The sequence below is a fragment of the Alosa alosa genome, chromosome 8 (genome assembly GCF_017589495.1).
Source record: "Alosa alosa isolate M-15738 ecotype Scorff River chromosome 8, AALO_Geno_1.1, whole genome shotgun sequence".
NCBI lineage: Eukaryota > Metazoa > Chordata > Actinopteri > Clupeiformes > Clupeidae > Alosa > Alosa alosa.
The window spans coordinates 31,634,551-31,651,218 of NC_063196.1; the positions used below are offsets into that span (position 1 = coordinate 31,634,551).

The 16,668-nt window shown below is 41.9% G+C and overlaps 1 protein-coding gene across 2 annotated transcripts in view; it reads left to right on the forward strand.

Moving 5' to 3' along the window:
- mei4 (meiosis-specific, MEI4 homolog (S. cerevisiae)) overlaps positions 1-16,668 on the forward strand; it is a 51,246-nt gene that overhangs the window by 793 nt on the left and 33,785 nt on the right. For both annotated transcript variants that reach the window (XM_048250749.1, XM_048250750.1), the window contains exons 2-3: positions 198-440; positions 5,960-6,510. In XM_048250749.1, coding sequence (XP_048106706.1) covers positions 198-440; positions 5,960-6,510 — 794 coding nt within the window. The remainder of the gene's footprint in view (positions 1-197; positions 441-5,959; positions 6,511-16,668) is intronic.

The window sequence follows — 16,668 nt, forward strand, 5'->3', positions numbered from 1 at the left end:
ACTGACCCTAGGTCTGTAGGCTCTTAATCAAATCTAATATAAAGTGTTTTAGAAGCTTCCAAACACTATTCTTAGTTTAATATAGGTTTGCCATTTTATGAAGTCTTAAAGTTATGCAAATGTTATTCACATTGACTATGATGCATGAGGCTAACTGTTATTTGTAACTCAGTTTGTAATTTTCTTTCTGTGCTCAGGGAATGCTATCAAAATATGGTACACAAGATCAACTAAACTTGCTGTGGCAGTTGCCATCATTAAAGCCAGACCATCAGGGAAAAGTGGTAGACAGTATGCGGAGCAATTGGCTTGCAGGTTCAACCATCTTGAGCAGTCCTGGAAGATGAAAGCTGAGGGCCTACAGGAGGAGGTGCTGCAACTTCGTCAGGAACTTCTCCTTTCCAAGATGCTGTTGAAACCCAACAGGAACAGCAAAAATGGTGTGTTCCACTGATTGATAGGTTCTCTTTCTATTGTTTGCAATACAGGGTTCTTGTATAACATGCCATACTCCTTATAAACTCTATATCTATGGCATAATCACTGTTAGTATGCATTAAAAATGAAAAAGGCATCCATTTTCCAGGCCTGGCTCACAGCTAGTGAGGAGGTGGGTTAATAACGACGTAAGCGATTATGATTGGCTAAGGCAGAGTCATGTTGCATGATAGCCAATCAGAGCCAGTGTTTTTACACACTTGCCAGCACACGTGCCACACACACACACGCAACAGCTAAAATAGAGATTCGACGAAACAGCAGAGGTCAGGAGCAATCCGAAAAGTTGGCATTTTCAAGGTGGAGATATAAGCACTACTTCAAATTCATCAAGGCAAGAACGAGCATGTAATGTGTACATTATGTCCAGTAGCGAAGACTTTGTCGACATCTGTTGTAAGCAACTCATTTAATGAAGCATCTCACACACGCATCTGAAGCTAGTGGCCAAAAACACCGATACCTCCACCACAGATGATAGCTCGCCACCCACTAGCGAAGAAGGACTCGGAGCAAAGTCCTCCAAGCAGCAAAAGCTAGATCTTTCTGCCTCGCAACAAAAACCTGACACAGGCTGAAGTCAAGCCTAGGTCTGTCGATGTGCAATATCTTAAATTTCCCCTTGGGGATCAATAAAGTATCTATCTATCTATCTATCTATCTATCTATCTATCTATCGAAAGTTATGTAGCCTACAAACACCTGTCTGTTCTAATTTCAACCGGCTGCTCAAAACTGCTCAAAAATCCAAATTCTTTGACATATAGCAACTTTTTTTTGTGTAACAGTAACGCAAATAGTTACTTTCCCTGGTAACGAGTTACTCTTATCAGAGTAATTCAGTTACTAACTCAGTTACTTTTTGGAACAAGTAGTGAGTAACTATAACTAATTACTTTTTTAAAGTAACGTTCCCAACACTGCTAATAGAGATGCATCGATTTAAATTTTCTGGGCTGATTCCGATTTGATTCCAATTTCCGATTGTTTCTAACCACTTTACAGCACACACAACTTATTTTTATATCTTTTCTTTAGTTGAACAATTTAACATAGAAATTGAATCAACTTTTCAATAATGGAATGGCTGTTAAAAATTAACAGACAGATTCTTCTTCAAGTTTAACTTCAGCTGCAGTATCAAACTATAATGCTTCCCAGTGTGGGACATTCACACACTACTAAATGCACTGTGTCATGGAACAACCATTTTCTTGTTCTCACATCCAATATCCAAAAAAAAATTATACAAAAACGACTTTCATGATACATTTGAACATTTTGCCATGGAACTTTTTTTCATATGCATTGATGCATATACATATGAAAACACAGGGGAGGAGGTACTCCGCCATATGTAGCCAATGCGGTGAAAAACTTCTGCCTGTTAAAAGCAGGTGTAATCCAAATTCCGGGTTAAATGCATCAATAAGAGAAACTCTCAGAGACAGCTGAATCAGTATTCAGAGCATCAGTTTTCTATTGTAGGCTACTATGTCAAAAGCAACTTTAACTTTTGTTTGCCTTTCTAATATTGTATTTTCACTTTCACAACATCCACTTCCCAAACTGCTACACTAGGCTATTCAGTCATAGCTGTAGTCTAGCCTATGTGCAGTAAACAGTTAGAGTTTGTAAGTATGTCGCTGCTTGTTGACATCTTATTATCATGTATGATCACTACCGTAAACTTTGGTTCTTTTTAATCTTGCAATCACTTAACTCCGCTGTGGGCACGCACTTGCGTAGAGACGGGCTGTGATGAGCGCTGTTTTACGGAATGAAGTGACATCCTAGTAGCCTGGCGGGCCATCCTATATCATTGAAATGTATAGTCTGGAATCGAACCATTCACCTCGCTTAATCCAAGGGGCGGGCAGAGAATTGTCTTTCAAACTGCCTAGGCATGCAATAGGCCAGCGCTACGACCATATCCGTATCCGGTCTGCAAAACGGCAAATACATCCTTCTTCGAAAGGAATGACTTAAGTGCATTGTGTTGCTCAACTTTCAAAGAAAAGCACAAGTTCAACTCCTCCAAAGTTGACGGGTAACGCCGATTCAAACAACCGCTCTTCGCGTCCAGATAAAATGTCCAGATAAAATGTCCAGATAAAATGTCCAGATAAAATGTCCAGATAAAATGTCCAGATAAAATGTCCAGATAAAATGTCCAGATAAAATGTCCAGATAAAATGTCCAGATAAAATGTCCAGATAAAATGTCCAGATAAAATGTCCAGATAAAATGTCCAGATAAAATGTCCAGATAAAATGTCCAGATAAAATGTCCAGATAAAATGTCCAGATAAAATGTCCAGATAAAATGTCCAGATAAAATGTCCAGATAAAATGTCCAGATAAAATGTCCAGATAAAATGTCCAGATAAAATGTCCAGATAAAATGTCCAGATAAAATGTCCAGATAAAATGTCCAGATAAAATGTCCAGATAAAATGTCCAGATAAAATGTCCAGATAAAATGTCCAGATAAAATGTCCAGATAAAATGTCCAGATAAAATGTCCAGATAAAATGTCCAGATAAAATGTCCAGATAAAATGTCCAGATAAAATGTCCAGATAAAATGTCCAGATAAAATGTCCAGATAAAATGTCCAGATAAAATGTCCAGATAAAATGTCCAGATAAAATGTCCAGATAAAATGTCCAGATAAAATGTCCAGATAAAATGTCCAGATAAAATGTCCAGATAAAATGTCCAGATAAAATGTCCAGATAAAATGTCCAGATAAAATGTCCAGATAAAATGTCCAGATAAAATGTCCAGATAAAATGTCCAGATAAAATGTCCAGATAAAATGTCCAGATAAAATGTCCAGATAAAATGTCCAGATAAAATGTCCAGATAAAATGTCCAGATAAAATGTCCAGATAAAATGTCCAGATAAAATGTCCAGATAAAATGTCCAGATAAAATGTCCAGATAAAATGTCCAGATAAAATGTCCAGATAAAATGTCCAGATAAAATGTCCAGATAAAATGTCCAGATAAAATGTCCAGATAAAATGTCCAGATAAAATGTCCAGATAAAATGTCCAGATAAAATGTCCAGATAAAATGTCCAGATAAAATGTCCAGATAAAATGTCCAGATAAAATGTCCAGATAAAATGTCCAGATAAAATGTCCAGATAAAATGTCCAGATAAAATGTCCAGATAAAATGTCCAGATAAAATGTCCAGATAAAATGTCCAGATAAAATGTCCAGATAAAATGTCCAGATAAAATGTCCAGATAAAATGTCCAGATAAAATGTCCAGATAAAATGTCCAGATAAAATGTCCAGATAAAATGTCCAGATAAAATGTCCAGATAAAATGTCCAGATAAAATGTCCAGATAAAATGTCCAGATAAAATGTCCAGATAAAATGTCCAGATAAAATGTCCAGATAAAATGTCCAGATAAAATGTCCAGATAAAATGTCCAGATAAAATGTCCAGATAAAATGTCCAGATAAAATGTCCAGATAAAATGTCCAGATAAAATGTCCAGATAAAATGTCCAGATAAAATGTCCAGATAAAATGTCCAGATAAAATGTCCAGATAAAATGTCCAGATAAAATGTCCAGATAAAATGTCCAGATAAAATGTCCAGATAAAATGTCCAGATAAAATGTCCAGATAAAATGTCCAGATAAAATGTCCAGATAAAATGTCCAGATAAAATGTCCAGATAAAATGTCCAGATAAAATGTCCAGATAAAATGTCCAGATAAAATGTCCAGATAAAATGTCCAGATAAAATGTCCAGATAAAATGTCCAGATAAAATGTCCAGATAAAATGTCCAGATAAAATGTCCAGATAAAATGTCCAGATAAAATGTCCAGATAAAATGTCCAGATAAAATGTCCAGATAAAATGTCCAGATAAAATGTCCAGATAAAATGTCCAGATAAAATGTCCAGATAAAATGTCCAGATAAAATGTCCAGATAAAATGTCCAGATAAAATGTCCAGATAAAATGTCCAGATAAAATGTCCAGATAAAATGTCCAGATAAAATGTCCAGATAAAATGTCCAGATAAAATGTCCAGATAAAATGTCCAGATAAAGTTAAGCCATAGCCACCTTCCTTGTTGTTCACCGTCGCGGGACTGTCGTTATCCTGTTAAGCCCGCCTTAAGACTCTCTAACAAAATAGAGCGCTGTGATTGGATGACGTCCACGGTGTCAGCCAATAGAAATCCCTATGGTTTGGTACTAGACGTACAGGCTGAGCAAATGAATTTGCCGCTGCTAGGGTGCGTCTAGATTTCTAGGCTAACATCCTAGTAAATTCCATGCAATATGGCAAAGCACAGTGTTCGCTTTCTGCGCATAGAAAAACTATTAGCGCTTTAGTACGTTAGTCAAACTGAGTTTGTGGTGTATCACTGTAATTCGCATTTGAATATTAGAGAAGAAAAGGCAAAGGCCCGACTCAGCATTGGCTGGTAGAGAACTGTTTGGAGCAATCTTTCAAAATGACAAAAAGTGTATGGGATTAGAATTACTGACTGCCCCTCTAAACTTGGGATTTCCATATTTGTCTTTTGGCTTCGGAGAGATGAGGGAGAGGGATGCTTTTCTTATACCAACTCTTCACATAACTTCACAGTATGCTCTCAGTCTTTTAAAGTGATCTAACATTTTTGGTAATAAAGAAGGCTTTTTGATATTGTGTTTGTAAAATAACAAGATTAGTATTTGTATGCTACTAACACTGGTAGATTAATTTGTTTGGTTTATTTGTGGTAAAAGGTGAGACTTTAAGCTCTCGGTGGGTGCAAACCGTGTATTCCTACACGCCTCTGTTCCTGAGAAATCTCAAGCTAAACAGTGGCTAGTTTTCATCAAAATCGCTGTTTTTTTCTAGAAATGGAGATATAACATCTTTCATAAAATATGAAGTGTTGCCTGTTACTTACTTGTGTAAACTTTCCGGGAAGTGATCAGCGAGACCTGGCGAGACTGCCACCTAGTGATAGACCCACCAAAATGGCCTGGTTTTGATCTGACGTGCATGCGTCACTGATTCGACCCAAAGCGGCAACCGAGTTATGATAAAATGTCCAGATAAAATGTCCAGATTGTGCGTTTTCATGGGTTTTTGATCGTCATATATTTAATTTCCATTCATCACAGAGTTCCCAAAATCCCATATAAGGTGTGTTAGAGTGTCTAGTTTCGTAATTAAAAAAAAAAAGCTGAAAACGTAATATTATGTTTTTGGCATTCAACGCATGGGAAGGAAAAACGTAATATTACGTTTTTGGCACTCAACGCATGGGAAGGAAAAACGTAATATTACGTTTTTGGCATTCAACGCATGGGAAGGAAAAACGTAATATTACGTTTTTGGCACTCAACGCATGGGAAGGAAAAACGTAATGTTACATGTTTGGCACTGAATGAGTTAAATGCGCTTAAATGTGTGTTTGATGCTCCTCACAGGTGGTGGTTTAGTGGAAATACTCTCGCAGGATCTCGTCCCATCCTTGGGACCCTTGTCGAGTGAGCAAATGAACTCGGTGCCTGATTCAGGCTGTGGAACAGAGAATAGCACAGAGTCCCTCCAGCAATCCCTATGTGTGGAGAAGGGCCAGACGGAGACCTCCGCACCTATCCCCTCCCACCCCAGGCAGCCCCACTTCCCACAGGCGAGCTCCGACCGGCGGGAGAACGCCCTGCTCTCCCACATGCAGTTTCTGCAGAACTTCTGCAGCTTGCGTAAGCTGGGTGCCCGTGGGCTCTCCCTGGATGGCTACGGCGCTGTGGTCTGGGACTCGGTGTGCCAGCTGCTCGGCTCCCTGGTGCCTGCCGCCTCCAGGGACGTTCAGTGCCACCTCCAGCAGGCTTTGCTTCCCCAGGCGTCACAGGTGGTGGCGCAGGTCGTGGATGAGTGGCGGGCCCACTGTAAACCCCCGGGGCTATTCCTCACCCAGGCAGAGGACTGCCTGAAGAAGCTCACTGGCCACCTGTTGAATAATACTCAACTCAATCGGGCAAGTCAAATTAAGTATAAGTGTATATATACTCTTTTGATCCCGTGAGGGAAATTTGGTTTCTGCATTTATCCCAGTGAAGCACACAGTGAGGTGAAGCACACACTAATCCCGGCGCAGTGAGCTGCCTGCATCAACAGCGGCACTCGGGGAGCAGTGAGGGGTTAGGTGCCTTGCTCAAGGGCACTTCAGCCATGCCTACTGGTCGGGGTTCGAACCGGCAACCCTCCGGTTACAAGTTCGAAGCACTAACCAGTAGGCCACAGCTGCCCTAAATTCTTGATGTCCTTTCTGTGTGGGTAACTAGAGAGAGAGGGAGATAAGGCATATCAAGTGTGTACCATGTTAAATACATGTTGTCTTTAGTTTATTGGGTTCTAGTTTAAGTTTGCTGTGTGCAATCTAATGCAGAGCTAAGTGTTAGTTCACCTGGCTATTGTAATTGTCCATTGGCAGCTTATTGGCTTTATAGGCTCAGATGGCCTTTATGATCAGTTTTTTTTTAGCAGAAGATATTTAGTAGATATATCTGTATTTTGTAGACAATTGCCTCTGAGGAAAAAATAGTATTTTTGAAATTCTGGTTGCTAAACACACCAACACACACAGCACACCACCCTAACGTAGTTTGGGTGTGACAGAAATACTAAAGACAAGCCCATCTTCTGTCTGAATAACGTGAACATTACCTCATGCATCTGCACGAAAACGCCACAGCATATTTTTTCTTGCCGTTTTCACACCTTTAACGATAGTGGAAAAAAATCTTATGCGAGTCAAGTAGATGTCGCCGTGGCGGTGCAGATACTTCAAGATTCAATATTTTTTAGAATATAGAATTATTTTATACAGATTAAGCATTCCTGAGGCAGTCCAGTCCTTTATTTGGTGAACGCAGGTGCAATTAATCTCCTTTACTTTCTTTCATTATAGTCCGCGATTCACATTAGTTGTTGGCTATCACCGCAAGTGCATAGGCTACTAAACGCTAGTAGGCCTACCCAAGTTCTAGGCTATTCTGTTGCCACATCCCAGACTTTCACATTGCATGTTTGTTTGCAATGGATGCAAAACAGCCTATAATGCTAAATGTCTATGGCGCCCTGACCAGGCAGTAAACCCCATGTATTCTAAGTAATTGCACACGTCTGTGTTTATACTACAGTATATTGTATGCAGGTGAGACATGGAAAAATGGTTTTAGAAAGATGTAAATTTGGGGCTATCAGATAGGGGGTTGAGTTTTGCCATGTTAACCTATGGAGACTGACGGCCTGTGGGTCATGAAGGGCACTTATTTGGACATGCGGTGACCTTACCCACATAAGAACAGAGTGAAAAAACATTTTGTATTATAGAAACATTATATAATTGGAAGCGTAGTGAAGTGGGGAAGTGTATAGCTTAAACTGTATGTTTCTTTCGTCCCAAGGACAAGCACTTTTGAGTCTTGGGAAACACTTTTTCCATTTACATCGGGATTTTGTAAACATTCAGTGTCGGAGTCAATACAATGAACCCTACATGGGTAACGAAATTGACAAGCAGCTGTAGTAAGTAAGCATGCTAAACTCGACATCCAAACAGTATCCTAACGTTACTGTAGCTTTGAGATACTGCTTGATTGCATAACTTAACTTAGTTTAGTCTCCTCAATGTACTAAGGGATGCTGTGATAAGACCTTAGCAGAGTTAACTTTAATGCAGCAGTTTTGAACAAATTTGTGCAGGATGGTCACGATGCTAAGCGGATTTAATAGCAATTTAGCCTGCCGTGTTCTATGCAATGCTTCTATGTGGCAACAACAATCCTTCAAAAATCGTGAATGAATTAAAAATATTTGGCGGCACACGTTATGCTTGATATTTACCCACTTGCGTTGCTACTACACTCCTGCGCATTTTTTTGGGTCTGACGAATCAACGCGCATATTTTGCGTCAACGTATTTTTTGCGTCATCGATTACGTCGACGCATTGTCCCAGTCCTACTGAAAATGCAATTGTATTTGACAGTTGTAGGTTGCTAGTGACAAACTATTAGCTTTCAGTGTTTTACGATGTCTTTGTAAATTATGTTTAATTAAAAACTGTTTAATTTGTCCTGGTTCTTTTGCCTGCATCAAATCAAAACCCATTTTCGAAAGTGATCGTTTTTGGTCACCTAAAACACTGTGTTCGTGTGGAAGCAAGGCCAAAAACGATAACAAACTTTACTGTTTTCACGAAAACGGTCATCGTGTTGACATGGCCTAAATCAGCTGAATCTAATAAGTACAACTCCTCAGCTAGGTATATGAGCTACTTAGTGAAATCACCTGTGTTAAATGCACAGGTATACATGGTAGGACTTTTACTTTCTGAAACTGGACTTTTACCTCTGCAAGTTTGTAGAAACAATACTACAGCCTTTGTTTGGTGATCAGAGCTGCAAATCAAGTTCAAGTTTATTGTCATGTACTTGTTAAAGATATCACATCGATATCTGTAATGAAATTCTTAAACAGATATAATAGATATACACAAATTAAAAAGAATACCGGTAATTAGTCTTGTACAAAGTGCAATGGTAAACCATGCTGACATTAAAGCCACTGTAAACAGTAAGAGGTGTGTCGGCTGATCATATGGAATGTATTAATCAACTTTGAGTTAATGGCAGTTCACTATTCTGATGCTGACTAAATTAATAATTTCCCTTCCTTGTTATCATATTTCTGCATGACTTGGAAGATTATTGCCTCTCTGCTCAGATTCCTATGTCAGTGTGTGTTGGCATGGACTGAACTGTGGAGTGAAGTCCAAAATGCACATAATTCTAAAATACTTCAAAATGCATACAGTCTCCCTACAGATCTCATTAGTCTGTGATTACTCTTCCTTGGCGCATAATGAAGATTGTGCCGTGAAAGTGTTCTACCTGCAGTTTTCCAATTACTATGCTTTCAGCAAGTCCAAAAGCGCAGTAATTGCACAGCCACAGGCTGCATAATTGTGAAACTTGGGTGACTATGCTCCTCAATATGCACACATATCTAGAAGCTAGTAGTATGTTCCAGACAGACAGACAGACAGACAGCGTTTTGTCTGCCGTTGCTAAAGCATATGGCGACATAACCCACCAACTCTTCACTAACCACAAAGGTAAACTGAAACCAGAATTCTGAAAGAAGAGAGGCTAAAACAACCCCACCTCACCCATAGGTATAACCAGGAAATAGCTGAGTGACCTGGCGTTTTATTAGACTTTCAAAATAAAACCTCTGGGAGGTGTTGAAACCCCGCAGCAACAAAACTAACAAAATAGAGAAAATATTTTTCCTTTGAGTGGGTTGCCAACCTTTGTTGGTAGCAATAGACCTCTGAAGTTTGCCTACAAAAAAGAACCAAAACGGGCATCTTTGCCCATATAAGGAGATCCGGTTGTTAACTGAAGCTAACTACCTATGGCAAGTTGTATTGCAAGTTAGCTCTGGGTTAGCAAAAATCTAAGTGTGCCGCCTGAGAACGACTCTCAACCTGCATAATTAAGGTCATTTTTGCTAAAATTGTTGCATAGGGCTTCTTTAACCTATGCCTCTACACGTACACAGAGGGCATTTTTAACCTATGCCTCTGCGCTGTAACTGTAGGCTCCTCTAACATGACTGCCCCAGAAATGTAACGTCAGGGATTTGGGGAGTGGATGCAAACTATTTGGTATTGGGTCGCTTCTTTTGGCCTTATTTTCAGAGACCTGCTGCTTGTTTTTCCTCACATGACCTGGCAACACTGCACACAAGCACACTACAGCTGTAACACATGCACACACACACACACACAAACACACACACACACACACATCTAGACACACATAGGATTGCGGTTAGTTGTTCTGTAAGTATTTACACCCACTTTGGGATGCAGTTCAAGCACATCCATGATTAACATATGGACCATCATCAGGCTTGTAAAGAAAGGCATAATGCATCATGCAGAGTTAATGTGGATGGCACATCTGTATGCATTGTTGCTCGCTCACCAGATGTCCTATTTGTCATTCTAGGTAGTTGTCTCTGCAGAGATGTGAGACATGCTGTGTAACAGCCTACAGCTGTGAGTAGGAGACTGCAAAGGATTTTTTTTGGCCCCTTTAAATCAGCATATAATTTCTGCTAATATACTTTGATCTTAAAGGGATGGTTCACCCCAGTGGATATTCTGCCATTTAGCCTAGAAATCTAGACACACCCTAGCGGCAGCAAATGTAATTTGCAGCCAGGGTCATCTAGCAACTCTCCGTTGGCTTGCGAGCTGGAAAAAACCAACTCTAGTCAGGCCAATCACATTGTGTATAGAGTCGGTGGGCGGGCTTAAAGGTTGTATCAGTGTTAGCGGGGATATGTCACGTCTGTTGATGTTCAAACAAAACAGAGAGCTAGCTCGCTACTCCCTCCCCCTCCCTCCCGTGCAATTAAAACTCTCCTAAACGCGCATCTCCTCTGTTATTGGTTAAAACACTTTATTTTTCCTTTGCGTGGGTTGCCAACCTTTGTTGGTAGCAATAGATCTCTGAAGTTTGCCTACAAAAAAGAACCAAAACGGCCATCTTTGCCCATATAAGGAGATCCGGTTGTTAATTGAAGCTAACTACCTATGGCAAGTTGTATTGCAAGTTAGCTCTGGGGTAGCAAAATCTAAGTGTGCTGCCTAGAAAGGCATAATGCATCATGCAGAGTTAATGTGGATGGCACATCTGTACATTGTTGCTCGCCCACCAGATGTCCCATTTGTCATTCTAGGTGGTTGTCTCTGCAGAGATGTGAGACATGCTGTGTAACAGCCTACAGCTGTGAGTAGGAGACTGCAAAAGATTTTTGGCCCCTTTAAATCAGCATATAATTTCTGCTAATATACTTTGATCTTAAAGGATGGTTCACCCCAGTGGATATTCTGCCATTTAGCCTAGAAATCTAGACACACCTAGGCAGCAAATGTAATTTGCAGCCAGGGTCATCTAGCAACTCTCCGTTGGCTTAGCTGGAAAAACCAACTCTAGTCAGGCCAATCACATTGTGTATAGAGTCGGTGGGCGGGCTTAAAGGTTGTATCAGTGTTAGCGGGGATATGTCACGTCTGTTGATGTTCAAACAAAACAGAGAGCTAGCTCGCTACTCCCTCCCCCTCCCTCCCGTGCAATTAAAACTCTCCTAAACGCGCATCTCCTCTGTTATTGGTTAAAACACTTTATTTTTCCTTTGCGTGGGTTGCCAACCTTTGTTGGTAGCAATAGATCTCTGAAGTTTGCCTACAAAAAAGAACCAAAACGGCCATCTTTGCCCATATAAGGAGATCCGGTTGTTAATTGAAGCTAACTACCTATGGCAAGTTGTATTGCAAGTTAGCTCTGGGGTAGCAAAAATCTAAGTGTGCCGCCTTCACGTACCGGAGATCACAGTTCATTAGATGAATGTGATCATTTATGTTTGGGTCTTGTTTGGGCCTGAAATCGCTGATACAACTTCAGCATAACGACGGCAGAGTTGCGACGGTTCCGCGTAAATTTCCTACTATTTGAAAACAAAGAAGATGGATGCTGCTGCTGGCAAACAGCTGTCTTTGAATCGGCTTTGGCTGCGACTCGAGTTAAGCTTTTTTTAAAAATAGTTTTTCTAAAAATTTGATCTACCAACTAGCTGCGCTGGTGGGAAAACACATGAGACTCATAGGTTGTAGCGCTATCCTATTGTATGCAGAGGGAATTTGAAAGACAACCGTTTATCCCGCCCCTCGGATTGAGCACTGCCAATGGTGAGTTACCATACCATACATCTTGATGTGGATCTGGCTCGTCAGGCTATCTGCCATTGTCTTCTGTCTGAACTTCAAGCCAGAAGCCTGCCATAACAGATTTGCTCACCTTGCAGCGGACTGTCACTAGTGACCGGAGAAAATTGGCATCTCAACACCTCTGTGGCATTGAGGCGTTCTCCTTCCTAACTTCCAATTCCCCCCACAGAAATTGAAACATCCTTGCTAGTGTAAGGATGAGTGTTTGTTTGCTTTGCCTTTAATATTAGTTTTTTGTTAAATCAGGAGTGGTGGACACTATGGCAAAATCTGTTTTTTATTGGGGGAAGGGGGCTTGAAAGCAATTAGTGTTGTGTCAAAATGCCTGAGTAAAAGCTGTAATGCTTGGTTGATGGAGGATTGTGCTCATGGAGATGAATGAAAGGGGGCTTACAAATCAAATCGGCAGGTGGATTGATTTCAGAAACATAGGCCCCTACTGGGCCGGCATCAGAAGCACACACACTCAGTATTTCCTACATCATATATCATTGTTGATCTTAGGCCGCTTCAGAAATCTAAGACAAAAAGATTTCTTTGAAAATGTCTTGTGATTATTGCAGTCTTAGTGAGAATCTCTGGGTTTAAGGCTGAAAATGTAATTGCTTGTTTAGTCTCCAGAGCCCATTGGAAGAGGTCTGTTTTCATGTTGATACTTTGAGTAATTTAAAAGTTGCTGTATCATCTGCAGAACAACTGCAAACATTATTGATCCCCAGACTCTTACTTCTCCAGTGCTGACCTTGAACATCAGTAAAACCAGATCGAATGCTGCTTGTAATGTCACCACCAGCATATATGTACAAGCAGGTGGTACATCACATCAACCTTTGTGGCCTTATGTCTCCCTAGTAGTTTAACCTCCCATTGCCAAACATATCACCAATATCTCTGTTTATGCCACCTACTGGCTCCTGAATTACAGTGGTGTAAATCCTGGTGCTGTATGCAGAGCTAGAATGGGGCTGTCCTTTCAGTGCTGTTCTACTCATTGAGCTTTCAGGGAGAGTTTTTTAGAAGGGCATATATTTAAAAGTACCTTTAATTAAATGTGTGGGTGCTAATGGAGAAGTGGAAAAGTGCATATGTGCTCAGAGAAAATGCACTCTGGCTCCAGGTGTAGTATACTTGCAACAGCATAGGTCAATGAAAACACAATTAATCAAGTTCAGTATTGAGTCAGAGAACACAAAGTCACTTCGGGAAAAGCAATTTCAAAGACGTGTTCTCGCCGTGATGCCTTTCTTACAAGAAGCAGGTGCTCAGTCTTTGGCTTGAGGAAAGAGAGGTCGTCGGCTGTAAAATATCAGCCGTATTGTCCGCTAGGACCTTGTTGACTACAAGGGAGTATGTGTGCAATAACACTGTAACTCTTCCAACGGTGACATGCCATTTTCCCCCATAAATGGACAGGAGTGAGCTTTGCTCCAGGACCGCACCATGCATTTATCATGACCAAAGAAATTGGACTCCTGGCTCAGGACTGGAGATCGAGATACATAGTCTTTTATGGCGAATAATTGCTAGTCTATCACCACTCACCCGTTTGCCCTTACTTTAATCTGCCTCAACCCGCAGAGTAATGTTTGAGACCCCAGGGCCATCCCTTTCAGTCGTCCTTCAACTAAGGAGTAGAAGAATTACATGCCTTGTGAAACTTATTGACACTTGTTTGGGCTCGACAGCAAACTGGTCTGCATTCTCACATACTTGGACTTGAACATGTATTTGGATCAGCTAAGGTCAACATATCATTAGGTGTTTTGCCAGATTTATAATTAACAGACTATTTTCAACTCAGACAAACTATCATCTAATCATTGGCTGTTCATGAACATGAACTTGATTTTGATCTACTAAGACCGACATATCACTGGGTGTTTTCTCCAGATTTATAAAAAACATTTTATGTTCAACTCATCTTCACCATCATCTAATCATTAGCTCCAATGCCTTTCATGCATGACAGACTTATGTAATTGATAAACTGTTCTCAACCAGAGCTACGGGATCAGCCTGGGTTGTGCTGATCTCAGCCATCAGTTGGCATATGCCAGCCAGGGCTTGATAGAATGATGTCTGGGACAAGTCTGGGACAACTCTGGGACAGTAGAAAAAATGGCAAAGCAAATTTTCAAAATAGGTACTTTTTTCCTAAACAAACATGGAGATCTAAACGTATCTTTCTCGTCTGAATAAAATTATACAAAATTTGACCTGGCGTAGCGGGCAGCTGGCAAAAGCAGCGTTAGCCAGCTGATCTGTAAAGAAGCGGTTTTGTACTTGCAACACTGTTTACTGCTCTGTAGGCTACAATGTCACTTTTGGTGCAAATATAGTATAAGATACCCAAATGGGATGGGTGCTTGCGTTTCCTTAGGAATCCGCCGTATTGGTAAAAATTAGGGGTCCCCAACCTTTTATGTACCATGGACCGGTTTGTTTCCTATTTTTTTTTCACGGACCGGGGGGTCGGGTCGGGGGTTCCATGTTGCATGTTCCATATGTGTTGTGCATGCGCATTACTTGAAAAGAACTAGCTCCAGTTATGTATGAACAGTGAAGGTAACGATCTCTTAAACATGTGAAAAACGCGAACTTGAAAAAGTGAAAATTGAACAATATGAACTATGAATATTGAACAACTTGAAGCTACATCTATAAGTGTGAACATGCTTAACAAAATATGGGTGATCGCGCACCAGCTGCGAGAGAAAGGGCCCTGCCTCAGTCTCTCCCAAAACCCCCACTACTGTTTGGAACATATCAAATACACCCCGATCCACTCATCGTCCCCACAAATCAAGCTTGGCTTTAAATTCAGCGACTTTATCTGCCAGTTTAAAGACAGTCGTCATTCTCCCTTGGAGTGACAGGAGTGACAGGTTGAGGTCATTAAGCAACCCGAATATGTCACACAGGTAAGCGAGTTTTGACACCCAAGGGTCTGCGGTGCCCCCATTAAGCTGCTCTTTGGGTCTGCTGTGCCCCCATGAAGCTGCTCTTTGGGTCTGCTGTGCCCCTTGGGTCTGTGGTGCCCCCATGAAGCTGCTCTTTGGGTCTGCTGTGCCCCTTGGGTCTGCGGTGCCCCTTGGGTCTCCGATGCCCCTTGGGTCTGCTGTGCCCCCATGAAGCTGCCCCTTGGGTCTGCTGTGCCCCTTGGGTCTGCTGTGCCCCTTGGGTCTGCGGTGCCCCCATGAAGCTGCTCTTTGGGTCTGCTGTGCCCCTTGGGTCTGCGATGCCCCTTGGGTCTGCTGTGCCTCCATGAAGCTGCCCCTTGGGTCTGCTGTGCCCCTTGGGTCTGCGGTGCCCCCATGAAGCTGCTCTTTGGGTCTGCTGTGCCCCTTGGGTCTGCTGTGCCCCTTGGGTCTGCGGTGCCCCCATGAAGCTGCTCTTTGGGTCTGCTGTGCCCCTTGGGTCTGCGGTGCCCCCATGAAGCTGCTCTTTGGGTCTGCTGTGCCCCTTGGGTCTGCGGTGCCCCCATGAAGCTGCTCTTTGGGTCTGCGGTGCCCCTTGGGTCTGCGGTGCCCCCAGGAAGCTGCGCCTTGGGGTGTGGAGCTGCTGTTGGAGCGTCTGTACTCATAGCGTTGTTGTAATCAGGCGACTGACTTCTTGTTGCTCTCCATTTGATCCGCGATGAGCCCTAAATCGGGCCTGTTCAGAAGGAGCGTCATCTCTCGGCTTTCTTTGTGGTGTCTTCCCTCTCGCTTTAAATTCTGTGTTTCTCCTCAAAGCCCATTATTTAAGAAGACTGCATTTTTTTAGTTAATCTCTGCGGAGAATTTGTGCGTGTGGAAGCTGAGCTAATAGGAAACCTGTGATTGTTCCCCTTCTCCTCCTGAGCATGGGCCAAATGCATCATTTTCAAGTTGACCTGGATACAAAACTCACAGTTGTTCTACCAGAAAGACTCAGTAGACAGAATAGAATCAGTTAACGATTTAATTAGTAAAGGAACGGCTTGGATGCAAGCATGATAGAGTCCTGAATAGGTAACAGTCTTTGGCGTAGGCCCCGTCTCGGATCCGTCCAGCGATGAGCGGATCTCGTCTCCTGCCGATGGATGAAGGCAGGGGCGGGGAGCCTACCCCCCCGGCAGGCGGGGGACCAACTGGTGGCGGTGGCTGAAGGAAGATGTGGTAGGCAGACCGTGCCCAATGGGCGTGGACTGCTGGCAGAGGGTGGCTGGAGGGAGGTGGAGGGGCGTCAAAGTCAGCGTGCTGAGAAGCAGAAGCAGTGTTAGGTGGTATATATTTAAAGAGCCCACTGAATTCCTATAGGCTAGCGCTGATTGAATGAGTGAATGATCAGATTGCAGGGCTTTCCCGAA